This window comes from Schistocerca nitens, chromosome 1 (genome assembly GCF_023898315.1).
Source record: "Schistocerca nitens isolate TAMUIC-IGC-003100 chromosome 1, iqSchNite1.1, whole genome shotgun sequence".
NCBI lineage: Eukaryota > Metazoa > Arthropoda > Insecta > Orthoptera > Acrididae > Schistocerca > Schistocerca nitens.
In genome coordinates, this window is record NC_064614.1 from 170,495,044 (window position 1) to 170,513,843 (window position 18,800).

At 41.2% G+C, this 18,800-nt stretch overlaps 1 protein-coding gene across 1 annotated transcript in view; it reads left to right on the forward strand.

The window, feature by feature from the left end:
• Positions 1 to 18,800, forward strand: part of LOC126244604 (gametogenetin-binding protein 2-like) — a 148,731-nt gene that overhangs the window by 23,637 nt on the left and 106,294 nt on the right. Inside the window, exon 4 of the mRNA XM_049948253.1 lies at positions 17,763 to 17,978. Coding sequence (XP_049804210.1) covers positions 17,763 to 17,978 — 216 coding nt within the window. The remainder of the gene's footprint in view (positions 1 to 17,762; positions 17,979 to 18,800) is intronic.

Below are 18,800 nucleotides of genomic sequence, written 5' to 3' on the forward strand. Positions count from 1 at the left end.
ATTCTTCGCAGGTTCATCACCTGCAATTTGAAGTCCGATATAAAATGGGTTAATACCTTGAAATAACTTATTTTTAGCCCGACATTGGATTTCTAAATCTGTCCATGATTTTACTTTTGATATATCTGCACTTGTCTCCGGCTTTGAATACGTTACAAACTTAAATCTATTTCTTCTACTATATCTACGCCATGGAACACCAGAAGAACGTTTGGGTTTAAGACTAAATCCACCAATTTTATTACTACAAGCTATACGAACTTTCTCCAAAGCACCTTGGTCTTCAAATATTTTTTTATTTGCTCTATCATCCAATGTCAAACGTTCAACTCTTACATTAATCCTATACACATACGTAACAACTTTATTAATTATTACTGATGCATACTTGTTAGCAAAAAACTTAAATTCATCTGTAATGTTTTAATGTAGAGAAATTAATAGCACTCTCATCATATTTCTCGGTGGCGCCCATTTTTCCATATTCGAACCTAACACCATCAGATTGCGTATACTCTGTGCGCCATCTGCACATACGACCAAAGTACGGTCTACTGAGATTCGTCCGTCGGCGTATCCAACGCTTCGGGCGTGCAGCGCGAACCCTCCGGCTCATCCTCATCCGACGAAAGGCAAATAACTTCCTCCGTGGCCTCCATATCCGACGCATCCAATTCTGCCTTCATAGAACAACAATGCAATATATGACAATCTGCATGTATTACATTAAGTCGTGAAATCAAAGCTTCATCACCAATTGAATATTCATTTGATACAAATATGACCAAGCCACGATGGTTAATCACCATGCCAGGTTTATTCTTTACATTAACAGTGACAGGCCGTCCTTCAACTATACGCTTCAAAATTGATGCGTACGGCCTCCACCTAGACCACTAAAATTCCTCAAAAACAATAACATTATGGACGCGAGCATCGTATCCACCAAATCCAAATTCGGAACAAAATGGTAGGTACACATGCTGCCGCCGGGACAATATTTTCTCGATTAGTGTCGACTTGCTGATATTTGTATCTCCATAAAGATATAACTGTTTCTTACGCACCTCCGTGGACCGAAAGGCCTTATTATACCACCGTACAACGCGGCCCGCCCAGCTATTATAATTTAAATGACACTCCGTTAGAGACCTTACGACCAAACGATTTACCTGAAATGAGTCAAAATATTTCTCAATGAACCGAATACGAGACCAATTATTTACTAAAAATGGATCAGTGTAATCTATAACATTAGTACGTTCGGCCCACCTGCGCAAACGAACATTGAAAGAGAAAGCCGAGTCATTACAATTCGAGATAGGAACAGAATCATACTTAGTAATGTAAATGAGGGCCGATTTTCGACTCTGACAGTTTTGAATGTCGAACACACTGTTAATAGTACCAAACATAAATTCAAGACCACTTCTAACCTCGTTTAAAAGTTTTTTTTCCTTCAACTTAATGTAACAGTGTAAATGTGTTGCATTACCTTGAGCAAACGGTTCCTCAGAAACACAATACTCCAAATAGCAAGAATAGTTTCAACAAAGTTCTGTTTTCCTCCAACACTACTAGCATCAACTGTAATGAGAAAGCTCTCGCTGCGCCTTTTATATCCCTGGCGGCGAGTAGTTGCAGAAACGTTTGGAACATGTCCAAGCCGGTCAGGCACGTCCTGGCCTGCACGCGGCCTTGAAACGGTGACGTAATCCCTACAACGCGGAATCGTGCCACTAGTAATACTAGGTGGCAACGATTGACTTTCTAATGGGGCTCCCACTGAGTTCTCACTCGAAGTGGATGACCTCGAAGCTCCGAGTAGGTACGCTGGCAAGCGCGACAGCGGCACCTCCCATCCGTCGTCAAATTCAGGTTGTGAAGACTCTTCCGTTGCCCTGTTTGACGCAGAAGAATCAGCTGCGTGATGTTGGATACCTTGGGTTTGTTCGTCAGTACTGGTAACATTTTCATACTCTGCTCTTCGGAATCCCAATAAGGCCTTTCGGTCCACGGAGGTGCGTAAGAAGCAGTTATATCTTTATGGAGATACAAATATCGGCAAGTCTACATTAATCGAGAAAATATTGTCCCGGAAGCAGCATGTGTACCTACCATTTTGTTCCGAATTTGGATTTGGTGGATACCTTGAAATAACTTATTTTTAGCCCGACATTGGATTTCTAAATCTGTCCATGATTTTACTTTTGATATATCTGCACTTGTCTCCGGCTTTGAATACATTACAAACTTAAATCTAATTCTTCTACTATATCTACACCATGGAACACCAGAAGAACGTTCGGGTTTAAGACTAAATCCACCAATTTTATTACTACAAGCTATACGAACTTTCTCCAAAGCACCTAGGTCTTCAAATATTTTTTTATGTGCTCGATCATCCAATGTCAAACGTTCAACTCTTACATTAATCCTATACACATACGTAACAACTTTATTAATTATTACTGATGCATACTTGTTAGCAAAAATCTTAAATTCATCTGTAATGTTGTAATGTTTTAATGTAGAGAAATAAATAGCACTCTCATCATATTTCTTGGTGGCGCCCATTTTTCCATATTCGAACTTAACACCATCAGATTGCGTATACTCTGTGCGCCATCTGCACATACGACCAAAGTACGGTCTACTGAGATTCGTCCGTCGGCGTATCCAACGCCTCGGGCATGCAGCGCGAACCCTCCTGCTCATCCTCATCCGACGAAAGGCAAATAACTTTGGGATTCCGAAGAGCAGAGTATGAAAATGTTACCAGTACTGACGAACAAACCCAAGGTATCCAACATCACACGGCTGATTCTCCTGCGTCAAACAGGGCAACGGAAGAGTCTTCAAAAGTAAAATCATGGACAGATTTAGAAATCCAATGTCGGGCAAAAAATAAGTTATTTCAAGGTATTAACCCGTTTTATATCGGACTTCAAATTGCAGGTAATGAACCTGCAAAGAATGATGTAGTTCAAAGTGAAGTTAAATATGTAACATTTGTTGTTAGAAATAGAGTGTATGTGACTTTTTGTAAAAGGAAGGGTACCGTTACGTTCTGAATAAAGCTTGTTGTTTACAGCTAATGTCTGCGTTGGAGGTTTTTTATGGCAACTGGGACCATATCAGAAATTACCCGGACGACCTGTGCCTCGCCTTCCTTGTTCCTACCAATCAAGAAAGGATTGATGAATTAGCTATTACCTTCTATGGAAACAAAATAAATTATTCAGCAGCTATTGTTGTACTTGAAGAACTGTGGTATTATAAGCCAAATCTAAATGATTTAATACGGCAATTTAGGGATGCATATAGAGAGTTTGTGTTTATGCCTAATGGAATAAGATGTGCACATAGGTACTACGATTTCAGACAAGGACGTTATAGGCCTTTGTGGTATAACTACTAGAGCCTCAATAAATAAAGCCTCAAAAGTCATACCTCAGACGCACAGCCGAAGGCCTTCCTAGAAAATGACCTCACGGGTAGTGAGGTCTCCTAATCAGGGTAAAACGAAATATAGGCTTGTTCACAAGTTATCTACAGAGAAACAGCATTGGCAGTGTACTTGTCAGAATGAATTTTGTTTACATTTTAGGTGGAAATTGTTGGCAAGTTTGTATTATGTGTTGGATATTTCAGGATGGCTCACAACCTGCGTTCCGCTTTGGGATTCTGAAGAGCAGAGTATGAAAATGTTTGACGCAGAAGAATCAGCTGCGTGATGTTGGATACCTTGGGTTTGTTCATCAGTACCAGATAACCCGGACGGTGTAACACTGTGCCAAGATGTGCTGGCCGTGCACCAAGGCATGTTTAGCCACAGGGTGATCCTCATTACCAACAAACACTGTCTGCCTGTGTCCGTTCATGCGAATGGACAGTTTGTTGCTGGTCATTCCCACATAGAAAGCTTCACAGTGTAGGCAGGTCAGTTGGTAAATCACGTGGGTGCTTTCACACGTGGCTCTGCCTTTGATCGTGTACACCTTCCGGGTTACAGGACTGGAGTAGGTGGTGGTGGGAGGGTGCATGGGACAGGTTTTACACCGGGGGCGGTTACAAGGGTAGGAGCCAGAGGGTAGGGAAGGTGGTTTGGGGATTTCATAGGGATGAACTAACAGGTTACGAAGGTTAGGTGGACGGCAGAAAGACACTCTTGGTGGAGTGGGGAGGCTGTCATGAAGGATGGATCTCATTTCAGGGCAGGATTTGAGGAAGTCGTATCCCTGCTGGAGAGCCATATTCAGAGTCTGATCCAGTCCCGGAAAGTATCCTGTCACAAGTGGGGCACTTTTGGGGTTCTTCTGTGGGAGGTTCTGGGTTTGAGGAGATGAGGAAGTGGCTCTGGTTATTTGCTTCTGTACCAGGTCAGGAGGGTAGTTGAGGGATGCGAAAGCTGTTTTCAGGTTGTTGGTGTAATGGTTCAGGGATTCCGGACTGGAGCAGATTCGTTTGCCACGAAGACCTAGGCTGTAGGGAAGGGACCGTTTGATGTGGAATGGGTGGCAATGACAGCTATATATGTGTGCACATCGTTGGCTACCAACCCAAGACCAACATAGCCCAGCTGTAACCAACACTTTTTCGCCTTTTTTTACACCAGATCTCCAGTTACTTTCCAGTTCACCTTTATCTCTCCCCATATATTTTATTTTCATTTTCATTTCAGCCTCATGTTACACTTTCCACCTTCTAATACCATGTCACCCTCACAACACCCCCACAACGACCCCATTAAGTTTTATTTACATTCCCTCCGCAAACAAGCGTTCGCCCTAGCCAGATTACGCTCCCACATTCTATTTTCTCAGGCTTGTCTGACATTTGGCATTACCACCAAAGGCCTCACACTTAAAGTTCCCATCTCTGGCTGTAACCAATCTTTCCATCAGTCCCTACACCAGTTCCAAACTGAGCAATCCATAGCCCTCACCCGCCTTATCCTTCACCTACACATCAACTCAGCCAATGAACACACCCGTCAACTCCTACCCTTAAAAAAAGTCCTTAATCTTTCCTCTCCCACATCCACACCAGCTGTTCAGAGCATCCTCCTACAGGCCAACAGCCAATTAGAACAGCATACCACCCTCCACCTCAAAAAACTATCCAATCTCCTGGTTTCCCACATCCGGAAAGGCAACTCACTCACCCTTCACAACCTTTCCAGTAAACCTCAACCTCCTCTCATTGCACACAAACCCAGTCTCTCCCATCTGCTCAATTTACCACTTCCAGCCTCACTACCTCCAAAACCTCAAAATTCCAATCAACACAATCTGGAACCACAACACCCTAATTCAGTAATTAACCTTTCCTCCAAACCTCTCTCCCAATCCGAAACCTCTGTCCTATCCAAAGGCCTCACCTTCAGCCCCACTCCCAGATTCTACCAAACAGCCCTCGTCAAAGTTTTAGTGTCCTACACTTGTACTCTCTGCTGGAAATGTCACTTTGCCACGAAGAAAATTGATCCTAATCCTACTCCTAATGATCCAACTCCCCAAGACACTATCCAAATTGAACCCTGCCTGGAACAGTTCCGTCCTCCGTCACTGCGGGACCCACCCCCTCTTCCTCAAAATCATCCTCTCCAAACCTTCCAGGACTTTCTCACTTCCAGCCTTGCCTCTCAATCCTTCTTAAAAAACCTTAATCCTACACCCAACATCACCACTGCTGAAGCCCAGGCTATCCATGATCTGAAGGCTGACCGATCCATCGTCATTCTTCCGGCGGACAAGGATTCCACGACCGTGGTACTTGATCGTCGGGAGTGTGTGGCTGAGGGACTGCGTCAGCTTTCAGACAACACCACATACAAAGTTTGCCAAGGTAATCCCATTCCTGATGTCCAGGCGGAGCTTCAAGGAATCCTCAGAACCTTAGGCCCCCTGCAAAACCTTTCACCTGACTCCATCAACCTCCTGACCCCACCGACACCCCGCACCCCTACCTTCTACCTTCTTCCTAAAATTCACAAACCCAATCATCCCGGCCGCCCCATTGTAGCTGGTTACCAAGCCCCCACAGAACGTATCTCTGCCTACGTAGATCAACACCTTCAACCCATTACATGCAGTCTCCCATCCTTCATCTAAGACACCAACCACTTTCTCGAACGCCTGGAATCCTTACCCAACCTGTTACCCCCGGAAACCATCCTTGTAACCATTGATGCCACTTCCTTATACACAAATAATCCGCACGTCCAGGGCCTCGCTGCGACGGAGCACTTCCTTTCACGCCGATTACCTGCCACCCTACCTAAAACCTCTTTCCTCATTACCTTAGCCAGCTTCATCCTGACCCACAACTTCTTCACTTTTGAAGGCCAGACATACCAACAATCAAAGGGAACAGCCATTGGTTCCAGGATGGCCCCCTCGTACGCCAACCTATTCATGGGTCGCTTAGAGGAAGCCTTCTTGGTTACCCAGGCCTGCCAACCCAAAGTTTGGTACAGATTTATTGATGACATCTTCATGATCTGGACTCACAGTGAAGAAGAACTCCAGAATTTCCTCTCCAAACTCAACTCCTTTGGTTCCATCAGATTCACCTGGTCCTACTCCAAATCCCACACCACTTTCCTTGACGTTGACCTCCATCTGTCCAATGGCCAGCTTCACACGTCCGTCCACATCAAACCCACCAACAAGCAACAGTACCTCCATTATGACAGCTGGCACCCATTCCACATCAAATGGTCCCTTCCCTACAGCCTAGGTCTTCGTGGCAAACGAATCTGCTCCAGTCCGGAATCCCTGAACCATTACACCAACAACCTGAAAACAGCTTTCGCATCCCTCAACTACCCTCCTGACCTGGTACAGAAGCAAATAACCAGAGCCACTTCCTCATCTCCTCAAACCCAGAACCTCCCACAGAAGAACCCCAAAAGTGCCCCCACTTGTGACAGGATACTTCCGGGACTGGATCAGACTCCGAATGTGGCTCTCCAGCAGGGATACGACTTCCTCAAATCCTGCCCTGAAATGAGATCCATCCTTCATGACAGCCTCCCCACTCCACCAAGAGTGTCTTTCTGCCGTCCACCTAACCTTCGTAACCTGTTAGTTCATCCCTATGAAATCCCCAAACCACCTTCCCTACCCTCTGACTCCTACCCTTGTAACCACCCCCGGTGTAAAACCTGTCCCATGCACCCTCCCACCACCACGTACTCCAGTCCTGTAACCCGGAAGGTGTACATGATCAAAGGCAGAGCCACGTGTGAAAGCACCCACGTGATTTACCAACTGACCTGCCTACACTGTGAAGCTTTCTATGTGGGAATGACCAGCAACAAACTGTCCATTCGCATGAATGGACACAGGCAGACAGTGTTTGTTGGTAATGAGGATCACCCTGTGGCTAAACATGCCTTGGTGCACGGCCAGCACATCTTGGCACAGTGTTACACCGTCCGGGTTATCTGGATACTTCCCACTAACACCAACCTATCCGAACTCCGGAGATGGGAACTTGCTCTTCAATATATCCTCTCTTCCTGTTACCCACCAGGCCTCAATCTCCGCTAATTTCAAGTTTTTTTTTGATAGGCCAATGTCAAAGTACCCAGACCCGTGAATAGGGGTCAACAAGAGGTTCGTGAACTTAACACCACTGCCACTTACTGCCCGAACTGCCAGTCTCTGAGCCAAAAATATCCTTTTAGAATGGGAAGAGTTACCCCAAAATACAATTCAATATGACATGTTGTTGTTGTTGTTGTTGTGGTCTTCAGTCCTGAGACTGGTTTGATGCAGCTCTCCATACTACTCTATCCTGTGCAACCTTCTTCATCTCCCTGTACCTACTGCAACCTACATCCTTCTGAATCTACTTAGTGTATTCATCTCTTGTTGGTCTCCCTCTATGATTTTTACTCTCCACACTGTCCTCCAATACTATATTGGTGATCCCTTGATGCCTCAGAACATGTTCTACAAACCGGTCCCTTTTCCTAGTCAAGTTCTGCCACAAACTCCTCTTCTCCCCAAGTCTATTCAATACCTCCTCATTAGCTATGTAATCTACCCATCGAATCTTCAGCATTCTTCTGTAGCACCACATTTTGAAAGCTTTTTTCTCTTCTTGTCCAAACTATTTATGTTTCATGTTTCACTTCCATACATGGCTACAATCCACACAAATACTTTCAGAAATGATTTCCTGACACTTAAATCTATACTTCATGTTAACAAATTTCTTTTCTTCAGAAACGCTTTCCTTGTCATTGCCAGTCTACATTTTATATCCTGTCTACTTCAAGCATCATCAGTTATTTTGCTCCCCAAATAGCAAAACTCATTTACTACTTTAAGCATCTCATTTCCTAATCTAATTCCCTCAGCATCACCTGAGTTAACTCAACTACATTCCATTATCCTTGGTTTGCTTTTGTTGATGTTCATCTTATATCCACCATTCAAGACACTGTCCATTCCATTCAACTGCTCTTCCAAATCCTTTGCTGTCTCTGACAGAATTACAAAATCATCAACAACCTCAAAGTTTTTATTTCTTCTCCATGGATTTTAGTAACTATTCTGAATTTTTCTTTTGTTTCCTTTACAGCTTGCTCAATATGCAGATTGAATAACATCGGGGAGAGGCAACGACCCTGTCTCACTTCCTTCCCAACCACTGCCTCCCTTTCATGTCCCTCGACTCGTATAACTGCCATCTGGTTTCTGTACAAATTGTAAATAGCCTTTCTCTCCCTGTATTTGACCCCTGCCACATTCAGAATTTGAAAGAGAGTATTCGAGTCAACATTGTCAAAAGCTTTCTCTAAGTGTAGAAATGCTAGAAATATAGGTTTGCCTTTCCTTAATCTATCTTCTAAGATAAGTTGTAAGGTCAATATTGCCTCACGTGTTCCAGTATTTCTACGGAATCCAAACTGATCTTCCCTGAGGTTGGCTTCTACCAGTTTTTCCATTCCTCTGTAAAGAATTCGCGTTAGTATTTTGCAGCCGTGGCTTATTAAACTGATAGTTCGGGGTAATTTTCACATCTGTCAACACTTGCTTTCTTTGGGATTGGAATTATTATATTCTTCTTGAAGTCTGATGGTATTTCCCCTGTCTCATACTTCTTGCTCACCAGATGGTAGAGTTTTGTCCGGACTGGCTCTCCCAAAGTTTTCAGTAGTTCTAATGGAATGTTGTCTACTCCCGGGGTCTTGTTTCGATTCAGATCTTTCAGTGCTCTGTCAAACTCTTCACACAGTATCATATCTCCCATTTCATCTTCATCTACATCCTCTTCCATTTCCATAATATTATCCTCAAGTACATCGCCCTTATATAGACCCTCTATATACTCCTTCCACCTTTCTGCTTTCCCTTCTTTGCTTGGGTTTCCATCTGAGCTCTTGATATTCATCCAAGTGGTTCTCTTTTCTCCAAAGGTCTCTTCAATTTTCCTGTAGGCAGTATCTATCTTACCCCTAGTGAGATAAGCCTCTACATCCTTACATTTGTCCTCTAGCCATCCCTGCTTAGCCATTTTGCACTTCCTGTCGATCTCATTTTTGAGACGTTTGTATTCCTTTTTGCCTGCTTCATTTACTGCATTTTTATATTTTCCCCTTTCATCAATTACATTCAATATTTCTTCTGTTACCGAAGTTTTTCTACTAGCCCTTGTCTTTTTACCTACTTGATCCTCTGCTGCCTTCACTACTTCATCCCTCAGAGCTACCCATTCTTCCTCTACTGTATTTCTTTCCCCCATTCCTGTCAATTGTTCTCTTATGCTCTCCCTGAAACTCTGTACAACCTCTGGTTTAGTCAGTTTATCCAAGTCCCATCTCCTTAAATTCCCACCTTCTTGCAGTTTCTTCGGTTTTAAACAGTTCATAGCCAATAGATTGTGGTTATTGTCCACATATGCCCCTGGAAATGTCTTACAGTTTAAAATCTGGTTCCTAAATCTGTCTTACGATTATATAATCTATTTGATACCTTCTAGTATCTCCAGGCTTCTTCCATGTATACAACCTTCTTTCATGATTCTTAAACCAAGTGTTAGCTATGATTAAGTTATGCTCTGTGCAAAATTCTATCAGGCGGCTTCCTCTTTCATTTCTGACCCCCAATCCATATTCACCTACTACGTTTCCGTCTCTTCCTTTTCGTACTATCTAATTCCAGTCATCCATGACTATTAAATATTCGTCTCCAGGGTGTATACGACCCGGGACATCTGGGAGATCGTGGAAAAACCTGGGAATTGTTGCACCCAGGAGAAAACCGGGAAAAACCCAGGAATTGTTTAGAATTCCAGGAACTTTTCATTGTTGTAGTTTTCAGTTAAATTTTTGTGATTTTAGTTGGTAAGAACTGATACTCTGACATAGGATATTACTGTATCCCGCTACTACAGAATAATTCTGCAGTGACAAAATATGAACGAGAGAAAATAAGAAAACGGAAATGAAACTTAAGTTGCAAAGGAAATCCGCCATATACAATAACAAAACACAGTGCTCAGATGAGCGTCTGCCAACAGCAAAGTGTGTCAGAGGCTTTAGAAAGACTGTGCAATGCTTCATAACAACAAATTTCCTCCAATGAGCGTGACGTGACAACAGTTTAAATTAGATTCGTTTGAGCAGTTGCGGGAGGGCTCTTGGGCATGTGCAGTTGCTTCTGGTTATAGAAGTGTGGCTGGGTGCCACTATCTAATATTGTCCCAGTTTGGAAATATAGTAGATCCGGGGCTGATGCACAGAGCAGTCTGAGTTGTTGTGGGGAAGTGGGTCGTCTCCACGTGACCTGTGTTTATGTTCCGTGGTTTTGTTGTTTCCTCCTTGTTTCTTGCTCTCACGTTAAATGAAAACAAAACGGATTTTTGTGGCCGGGAGCTAGCAAATGAATTAAAATACATTCGCATAATTATGGAAGGTTAAAATATGTTGTTGTTTTCAGATTTTATGTCCACCTTTCTGACAGTCAAGCATTAATCGCCTTGCAGAACAGTGAAGCTATTTTTGTCGGTTTACTAAAGAGATTTGGCTTTTATTAAATCTTTTCTGCTGAGGCAGTCAATTTATTTGAAACGAAGTGTTTAATTTCGCACTGTTGGCTAGTTTCATTTCAAGTGAACATATGGCATTATGCCGTAATAAAGAACCAAACATGAGATAATACAGTACTGGTACTCCAAGAAAATTTGCATCCGAATCTGGACATACTAATGTGCACTTTAAGCCGAATTGTGCATTTTGGTATGGTTCACGAAATTGCGATGCTCTTGAAGTATCCTCTGATGTCTTGTTTCTTTCATGTCATAATGTACGATCTTTTAATGTTTTACATGTAGGAACATCGGGTTTCCTGCATCATCGTAGCTGCACAAGCGCGGTGACACCTGTTATCTGGCACTCTCTGGCAACTGCTGAAACGAACCTATTTCTAACAGGTCGCAGGAAAATGCTGCGGTTGGTGGTTTGAAAAGCGTTACATTCAAAGTAAATTTCTGTTTACGCAAGATGAACTATGTGTGAGAATGTGCGATAATTTCGTAAATCACAAAGCATTTGACTCTCATTTAAAAATCAACTCTTTGAGGACAACCATTTAGAAGAATTTTGAGCCCAGAAGATCAGACATTTACATCGTTATTAAAAAATTACTGGCACATTTGTGTGATGTATCTTAAAGTGTAACATGCGCAAAAAAAATCTACATTATATGTGGAAGCTTAGCTTCTCTTCCAGCTTATTAATCTTCTTATGTGAATGCTGTGTATATTAATTTAAACCATTAACTTTCCTTATTTGTGTGTTCTTGCTACTTAAGAGTGATCTTGCTATTGACTGACTGCATCACGTGTCTTATGCTGTCATCAGCTGGTGAGATCACTTGACACGAGCTATGACTGGCATACAAAAGCGCATCACAATCTCGATTTCAGTGCTTCGCAAAGTGACAAGCGGCCTTCGTAATATGAAAATATGCAGCGTACATGTTGCTGCACATCAAAGATCTTTCAAAACATGTTTTCCCCCCCTGAGTTTCGTTTTCTAAAGTTCTGGGAAATTCTATGTCGGTATATAAAACCGTAAACATTCAAACGATTGATGAGATTTACAGTGCCGAGGAAGAGCATACTGTCACTTCACACAGAAAAAGTGTATTTTCACCTGGAAGAAAGTGTATTTTTAACCGGGAAATCCGGGAAAAACCCGGGAATTTTTTTTCCTTGTCCATGTATACACCCTGCGTCTCCCTTCTCTATCTGCATAATTTCTTTTATCTCATCATACATTTCTTCAATTTCTTCGTCATCTGCAGAGCTAGTTGGCATACAAACTTGTACTACTGTAGTAGGTGTGGGCTTCGTATCTATCTTGGCCACAATAAGGCATTCACTATGCTGTTTGTAGTAGCTTACCCGCACTCCTATTTTTTTTATTCATTATTAAACCTACTCCTGCATTACCCCTATTTGAATTTGTATTTACAACCCTGTAATCACCTGACCAGAAGTCTTGTTCCTCCTGCCACTGAACTTCACTAATTCCCACTACATCTAACTTCAACCTATCCATTTCCCTTTTTAAATTTTCTAACCTACCTGCCCGATTAAGGGATCTGACATTCCACACTCCAATCCGTAGAACGCCAGTTCTCTTTCTCCTGATAACGACGTCCTCCTGAGTAGTCCTCGCCTGGAGATCCGAATGGGGGACTATTTTACCTCCGGAATATTTTACCCAAGAGGACGCCATCATCATTTAACCATACAGTAAAGCTGCATGCCCTCTGGAAAAATTACGGCTGTAGTTACCCCTTGCTTTCAGCCGTTCGCAGTACCAGCACAGCAATGCCGTTTTGCTTAGTGTTACAAGGCCAGATCAGTCAATCATCCAGACTGTTGCCCCTGCAACTACTGAAAAGGCTGCTGCCCCTCTTCAGGAACCACACGTTTGTCTGGTCTCTCAACAGATACCCCTCTGTTGTGGTTGCACCTATGGTACTGCTATCTGTATCGCTGAGGCACGCAAGCCTCCCCACCAACGGCAAGGTCCATGGTTCATTGGGGGGGGGGGGGGGGGCATATGACATATGACTTAAGCAAATGAAAATAAGCAAAGTAGACTAATTTTCTTGTCGAACGATCATTCACTTCAGATGATATTCGAATATTAAAAATGGCAGCATTAAGTCTTTGCACAAGATCCTGAACGTGGGCTTTCCACAACAGTTTACTATCTATCTGAACACCTAGAAATTTCAAGTGTTCAGTTTCACTAACCGTCTGCCCATTCTGTGAAACTAAAACGTTAGGTTTTGTTGAATTGTGTGTTAGAAACTGTAAAAACTGGGTCTTACTGTGATTTAGCTTTAGTTTATTTTCTACAGGCAATGAACTTATGTCATGAACTGCATTATTTGAAACAGAGCCAATGTTGCATGCATCATCCTTTACTGCCAAGCTAGTGTCATCAGCAAACAAAAATATTTTAGAATTACCTGTAATACTAGAGGGCATATCATTTATATAAATAAGGAACAAGAGTGGCCCCAACACTGATCCCTGGGACACCCCCACTCAGACCCCACATCACAGCCATTCTCAACACTGAATAATGACCTTTTGCTGTCTGTTACTGACGTAGGAGATGAACCAATTGCGAGGTACTCCCCGTATTCTGTAATGGTCCAACTTGTGGAGAAATATTTTGTGATCAACACCATCAAACGCCGTAGTTAAATCACAAAGTATGCCTAGTATTCAAAACCTTTTGCTTAACCCATCCAGTACCTCACAGAGAAAAGAGAATGTAGCATTTTCAGTTGTTAAATGACTTCTTAAGCCAAACTGTACATTTGATAGCAAATCATGTGGTATAAAATGATCAATTATCCTTACATACAGAGCCTTTTCAATAACTTTAGCAAACACTGATGACATAGAAATAGGTCTAAAATTGCCTACATTATCCCTTTCTTGCTTTTTTTATAAAGCGGCTTTACTACTGAGTACTTTAATCATTCAGGAAACTGACTATTCCTAAAGGAAAAAATTACAAATATGGCTAAATACAGGACTAACATGTTCAGCACAGCACTTTAATATTCTGCTAGGCACTCTATGAGAGTCCTTAGTCTTCAGTGATTTAATTATTGTTTGCTTCTCTGAAATTTTCCATTTCTAATCCATTAATAACTAAATACGAAGAAGATTATAAGTGGGATTTAGCTAAAATGTGTTCTTAAATGAAACCGTGGTCTTCTCTTGATCTAGCTATAGATAAAATTTAAAACATAGTTCAAAAGAAAATTGGCGAAAAGAAACATTAGTGTTTGTGAAGAAATCGTAGCAGAAATTTAAGGTGAGGATGATACACCCCCAGGTATAATCTACATGGATAGGCACTGAGTAATGTTGTGAAGTCGTTAGCACACTAGATTTTGATTTGGGAGGATGATGGTTGAAATCTGCATTTTAACATCCTGATTTATGTTTACCATGATTTCCCTAAATCATTCCAGGCAAATCCTGGGGTGATTCTTCTGAAACAAACAGAGCTTGTGCTCCAACAGTAATAACCTCATTGTCGATGGGCTGTCAAACCCTAATCTTCCTTCTTTACATGGATACGCTGGTTTAGAGTCTGCTACATGCTAGACAGTTTATTTATTTACAAATTGCTGCACCAATGAGTCTTAATTTATTTATAGATTTTGGGCATATTTAAAGACATGAATTTGGATTGGTTTCATGAATTTCATCAAATTACACAGGACCCTCTCCCCACGTACATCTATAGTACTAATGTGTAAAACTGCCATGTCTGGCTGTTTGAACAGACTTCTTGGAAAATACTAGATGAATTTTGTTGGCATTTTTGCAGGTAACTTGAGTATAGCATGGGGCACCATATAGGCTTTATTTCATCAAAATTGGATCAGGTAAAAAAATATATAGTTGAAAGTTTTATCCATGCTAATATTATAAATGTGAAAGTAATTATGTTACATTTTCACGACTAATCTACTGAACCCATTTTGATGAAATTTGGTATGGAGATAGCTTGAACCTTGAGGAAGAACATATACTGCTTTAGAAGGTGCGCAGTAGAAGATACTTTAATGATTCGAAGAATATTACTTGAATTACAGGAAAATATTTACTCGTTGGACAAAGCTATTTACTCTTTTTGACTTTTGATCTTTTTCATATTGATTGATATGTGCTGCACGATACCATTAAAAGTAATGAATATGATGCTTTTTACAATCTTCAGTGGGCTCATTCCATCCTTTCACGCTACTTGTTGTATCATGTACACGTTGTATAATGTGTAGCTACTTTGGTAGTATGTGCGCTCCTGCCCCTCTAGATATAGTACACAGCAGCAACACTGCAAATGCTGATGCAGCGAGCATTGGAATAGCTTGGGAGAGCAGCCTCAGGTAACAGCTACTGCATAAATATTTCTGATTGTGTTCCGTGTCGTTCGTCTAAAATAACTGTACCAGCAGATCAGGAGCTCTAGATTGATGGATTAGTTGGTATAGTGAACTAAAACTCAGCATCTGTGTACTTACTCTCAAAGCTACCATATGGCGCATAATGGAAGGTACCTTGTACTACTGCTAGTCATTCCACTCCATTTCATGTCCCACTAGCAAATGGAGTAACTTGTCTATATGCTTCTGTACAAGTCCTGATTCCTCTTATCTTGTCTTCATGGATCTTACAGTATATGTGTGTTGGTGCTAGTAGAATCATTCTGCAGCCAGTACAAATGCCAGTTCTCTAAACTTTCTCAAAAATATTTCATGAAAAGAAAAATTTCATCTTCTCCCCCAGGAGTCCCATTTGAATTCACAAAGAATTTACATTGTACTTGTGTGTTGTTGAAACCACGTTGTGTGTTGTTGAAACCAACTGCTAGGAAAAATTGTAGCACACCTCTGAATTACTTTGATGTCTTCCTTTAATCCAATGTGGTGGGTATCAACACTTGAGCAGTGTTTAAGAATGGCTCGGACAAGTATTCTGTATGTGGTTTATAGATGAGCTACACTTCTCTTCACTACAGCCTCCCTAACGTGCTCGTTGCACATCATATCATGTTACAGTGTTACACTTAGATATTTAATAGAAATATCAGTGTCAATCAACACACCACTAATACTGTATTTGAACATTGCAGGATAAATTGACATTGCTTCAAAACAGAACATTTTCCAGATACACCTTGCTGTGGATGTGAAGGTCGAAAATGGCTACGGAATTAAATAAAGTACATAATAGAAACTGGAACCACCTTTCATTAATTGAATATACAGTCATGGGATAACACCGCTGCTGCTCTCGGAACTTGGAGAAACTAATGATTAGTACAGGATTGTTTTCCATACTCATCTGTGTTAGCTTATGTGTTTCTACATTTAGAGAAGGTGGCACTAAATAGAAATTCTGCCTATGTCATTTTGTACATCCCTAGTCGCTCAATGACAATGCTTTACCGTGTACTACAGCGTCGTCAGCAAAAAGTCGCAGTTTGCTGCTCACCTTGTCCGTCAAATTGTTTGTCAGGGTTCCCCAGCTGTGTTCCACGAAAGTTAATGAGTGCTCTGTGAAAAACTTGAATAATGTGACTTAGGTTTTCCATCAGAGTACCAGGAGTCTCCAAGTGTTTCATCAGAGTATTAGTTTGGGAACCTCTGGTTAATGTATAAGAGAACAAGAGCGTCTGGTTTAATGTATAAGAGAACAAGAGCAGTCATGTAAAAAAAAATTTTTTTTTGCCGGTGGTCTTGATTGACTTTCTTGTTTAATTCTTGTATAGTATATATAGTTACCTCCAATTTAATGGCCTTCTGTCTGAAGAAAAAGCAAGCATTTGTGCTGCCTTCCTTACCTTTCTTGGTTATTTAGCCCTATGCTTTCTGGTGCCTGATTATTTGGAGTTTTTTTTTATTTTCTATGTCACAAATGTTGGACTGTGCTCCACAATGAAAACTATCTTTACTGTGGTTAATGTTTGCATAGTTAAATCTTTACAGTTCAAAGCTGCTTTTAAATGTAATTGAAAGAAGCACTTTGGCTGTTATGTGGATACCTAAGTTTCTTGTAAAGCCAGTCATTGGTAATGTAGTCTTTTTTTGCTTGCATTTCATTATGATAGTCTGTTTTTGAGGAAAGGAAATACTCTAGCAATAATTTAACTTCAGAAAAGTGGGATTATATAATGACAAATTTTAAGTAAAGAACATCAAATGTTGCCACTATTGTTTTGTATAAATGGGAAAATATCTGCAAGAAGTCATATATTTAACTTGTTCTGCAGTTTATCTTTTTTGTGATGTACAAAGATTTTTTGGGGGGGGGGGGTGTCGAGAATGTAAGTAAATATATGTTGGTCAGCAGTAGACTGCTACATATGTACAAACGATCTTTTAGAATGCATGCTTCCATTATCTGGCACGAGATAAAGATATGTTGGGGGGGGGGGGGGGGGGAGAGCAGGTTTAGGCACGAATCTTATTAAGGACCCCAGCATATACAGCCAGCCAGTCAGGACAGGAATGAAAGACAGCATTCAAGACTCAACTAATTTAAAAGTGCAACAGTTATTTGATTGTGGTTTCATTTTGAGATGTTATATTTGCTGGCTTTATCATTTCCATAATTTCACCATGACCCTCGTACTCAACAGAGAAGAAAAGTAGTGATAAGAAACTTTCAGCAGTACACTTGATGTTTGACAGGGCTCGTCTAAGCAATCTGGTGGAGAGTCAGACACGGTCAAAGAAGAGCCATCGGTGCAACTTTCATTCTTTGGAATCCCACAGGACACCACGAACAATGACTGGCATATGGCGTGAAGTGTGGGACTGCATGGAGCCGCAGTGCAAGGATGAAGTGGTGCTTATTGAATCATCAACATTACTTGTTACCCTTGAAAGCTATCTACGTAAGCATAGGTATGTACAAGTTTTGTGAGACTGATGACTTTTTATGGTGTGATTTGTAGGCTTATTATTGTTTCAGTGTTATTGTCCTGAAAATAATTCCATAAATAATTTGTATTACATTGCTCTACAAGCCAACTGATTTGTTCTAGGCGAGAATTAAGTCAGTGAAGGTTACTTCAAAAGTAAGTGATGAAAAAGAAGAATGCTTAATTGCCTTTCAGTATCATAGAAATATTTCGCATGTGTGTGTTCCTTTCTGTTTGAAGAGGGAGGTTTAAGGGGATGGGTTAGTACGGGCTAATGGAATAATTTCCATCTCACAGTAGGAGGGGCAAGGGGAACAGAAAAGTGAGCTCAAGCACTTTTATCTAGCCCATCACAGAAAAGAAAGGATGCTATGTTCAGCACTTCATGCTGAGCTTTTATTGCATTGTAGTTCTACCGCTAGGTTAAATGTTGGCTGTAATTGGAAAATGCTTGTATGAGGAGGACTTGTGGGTCATGTGTGTGGTTATTTTCCACTTGTACTGTTTCACCACTCATGTCATCGTGGCTGCTGCTGCACTGCAGTATTGTTTGGTGACAAAAGTTGTTAAAAGCTGAAGAGCGTTCATTGTTAACTCGAACTTGACTGTTTCTACCACTAGGGAGCAGTGATGTAAAGAAAAGAGTGCATGGATATTATGTTAGATAAATGAATCTAATGAACTGGAAGAATATCCTTTTTTAACTAAACCCTCATACTGAAATCTGATCCATGTGTTGCATATTGCTGCAGTCAGAGTTTCGGTTCTTTCGTGCCACATAATTTCCTTCTTAGAAGTTAAATGT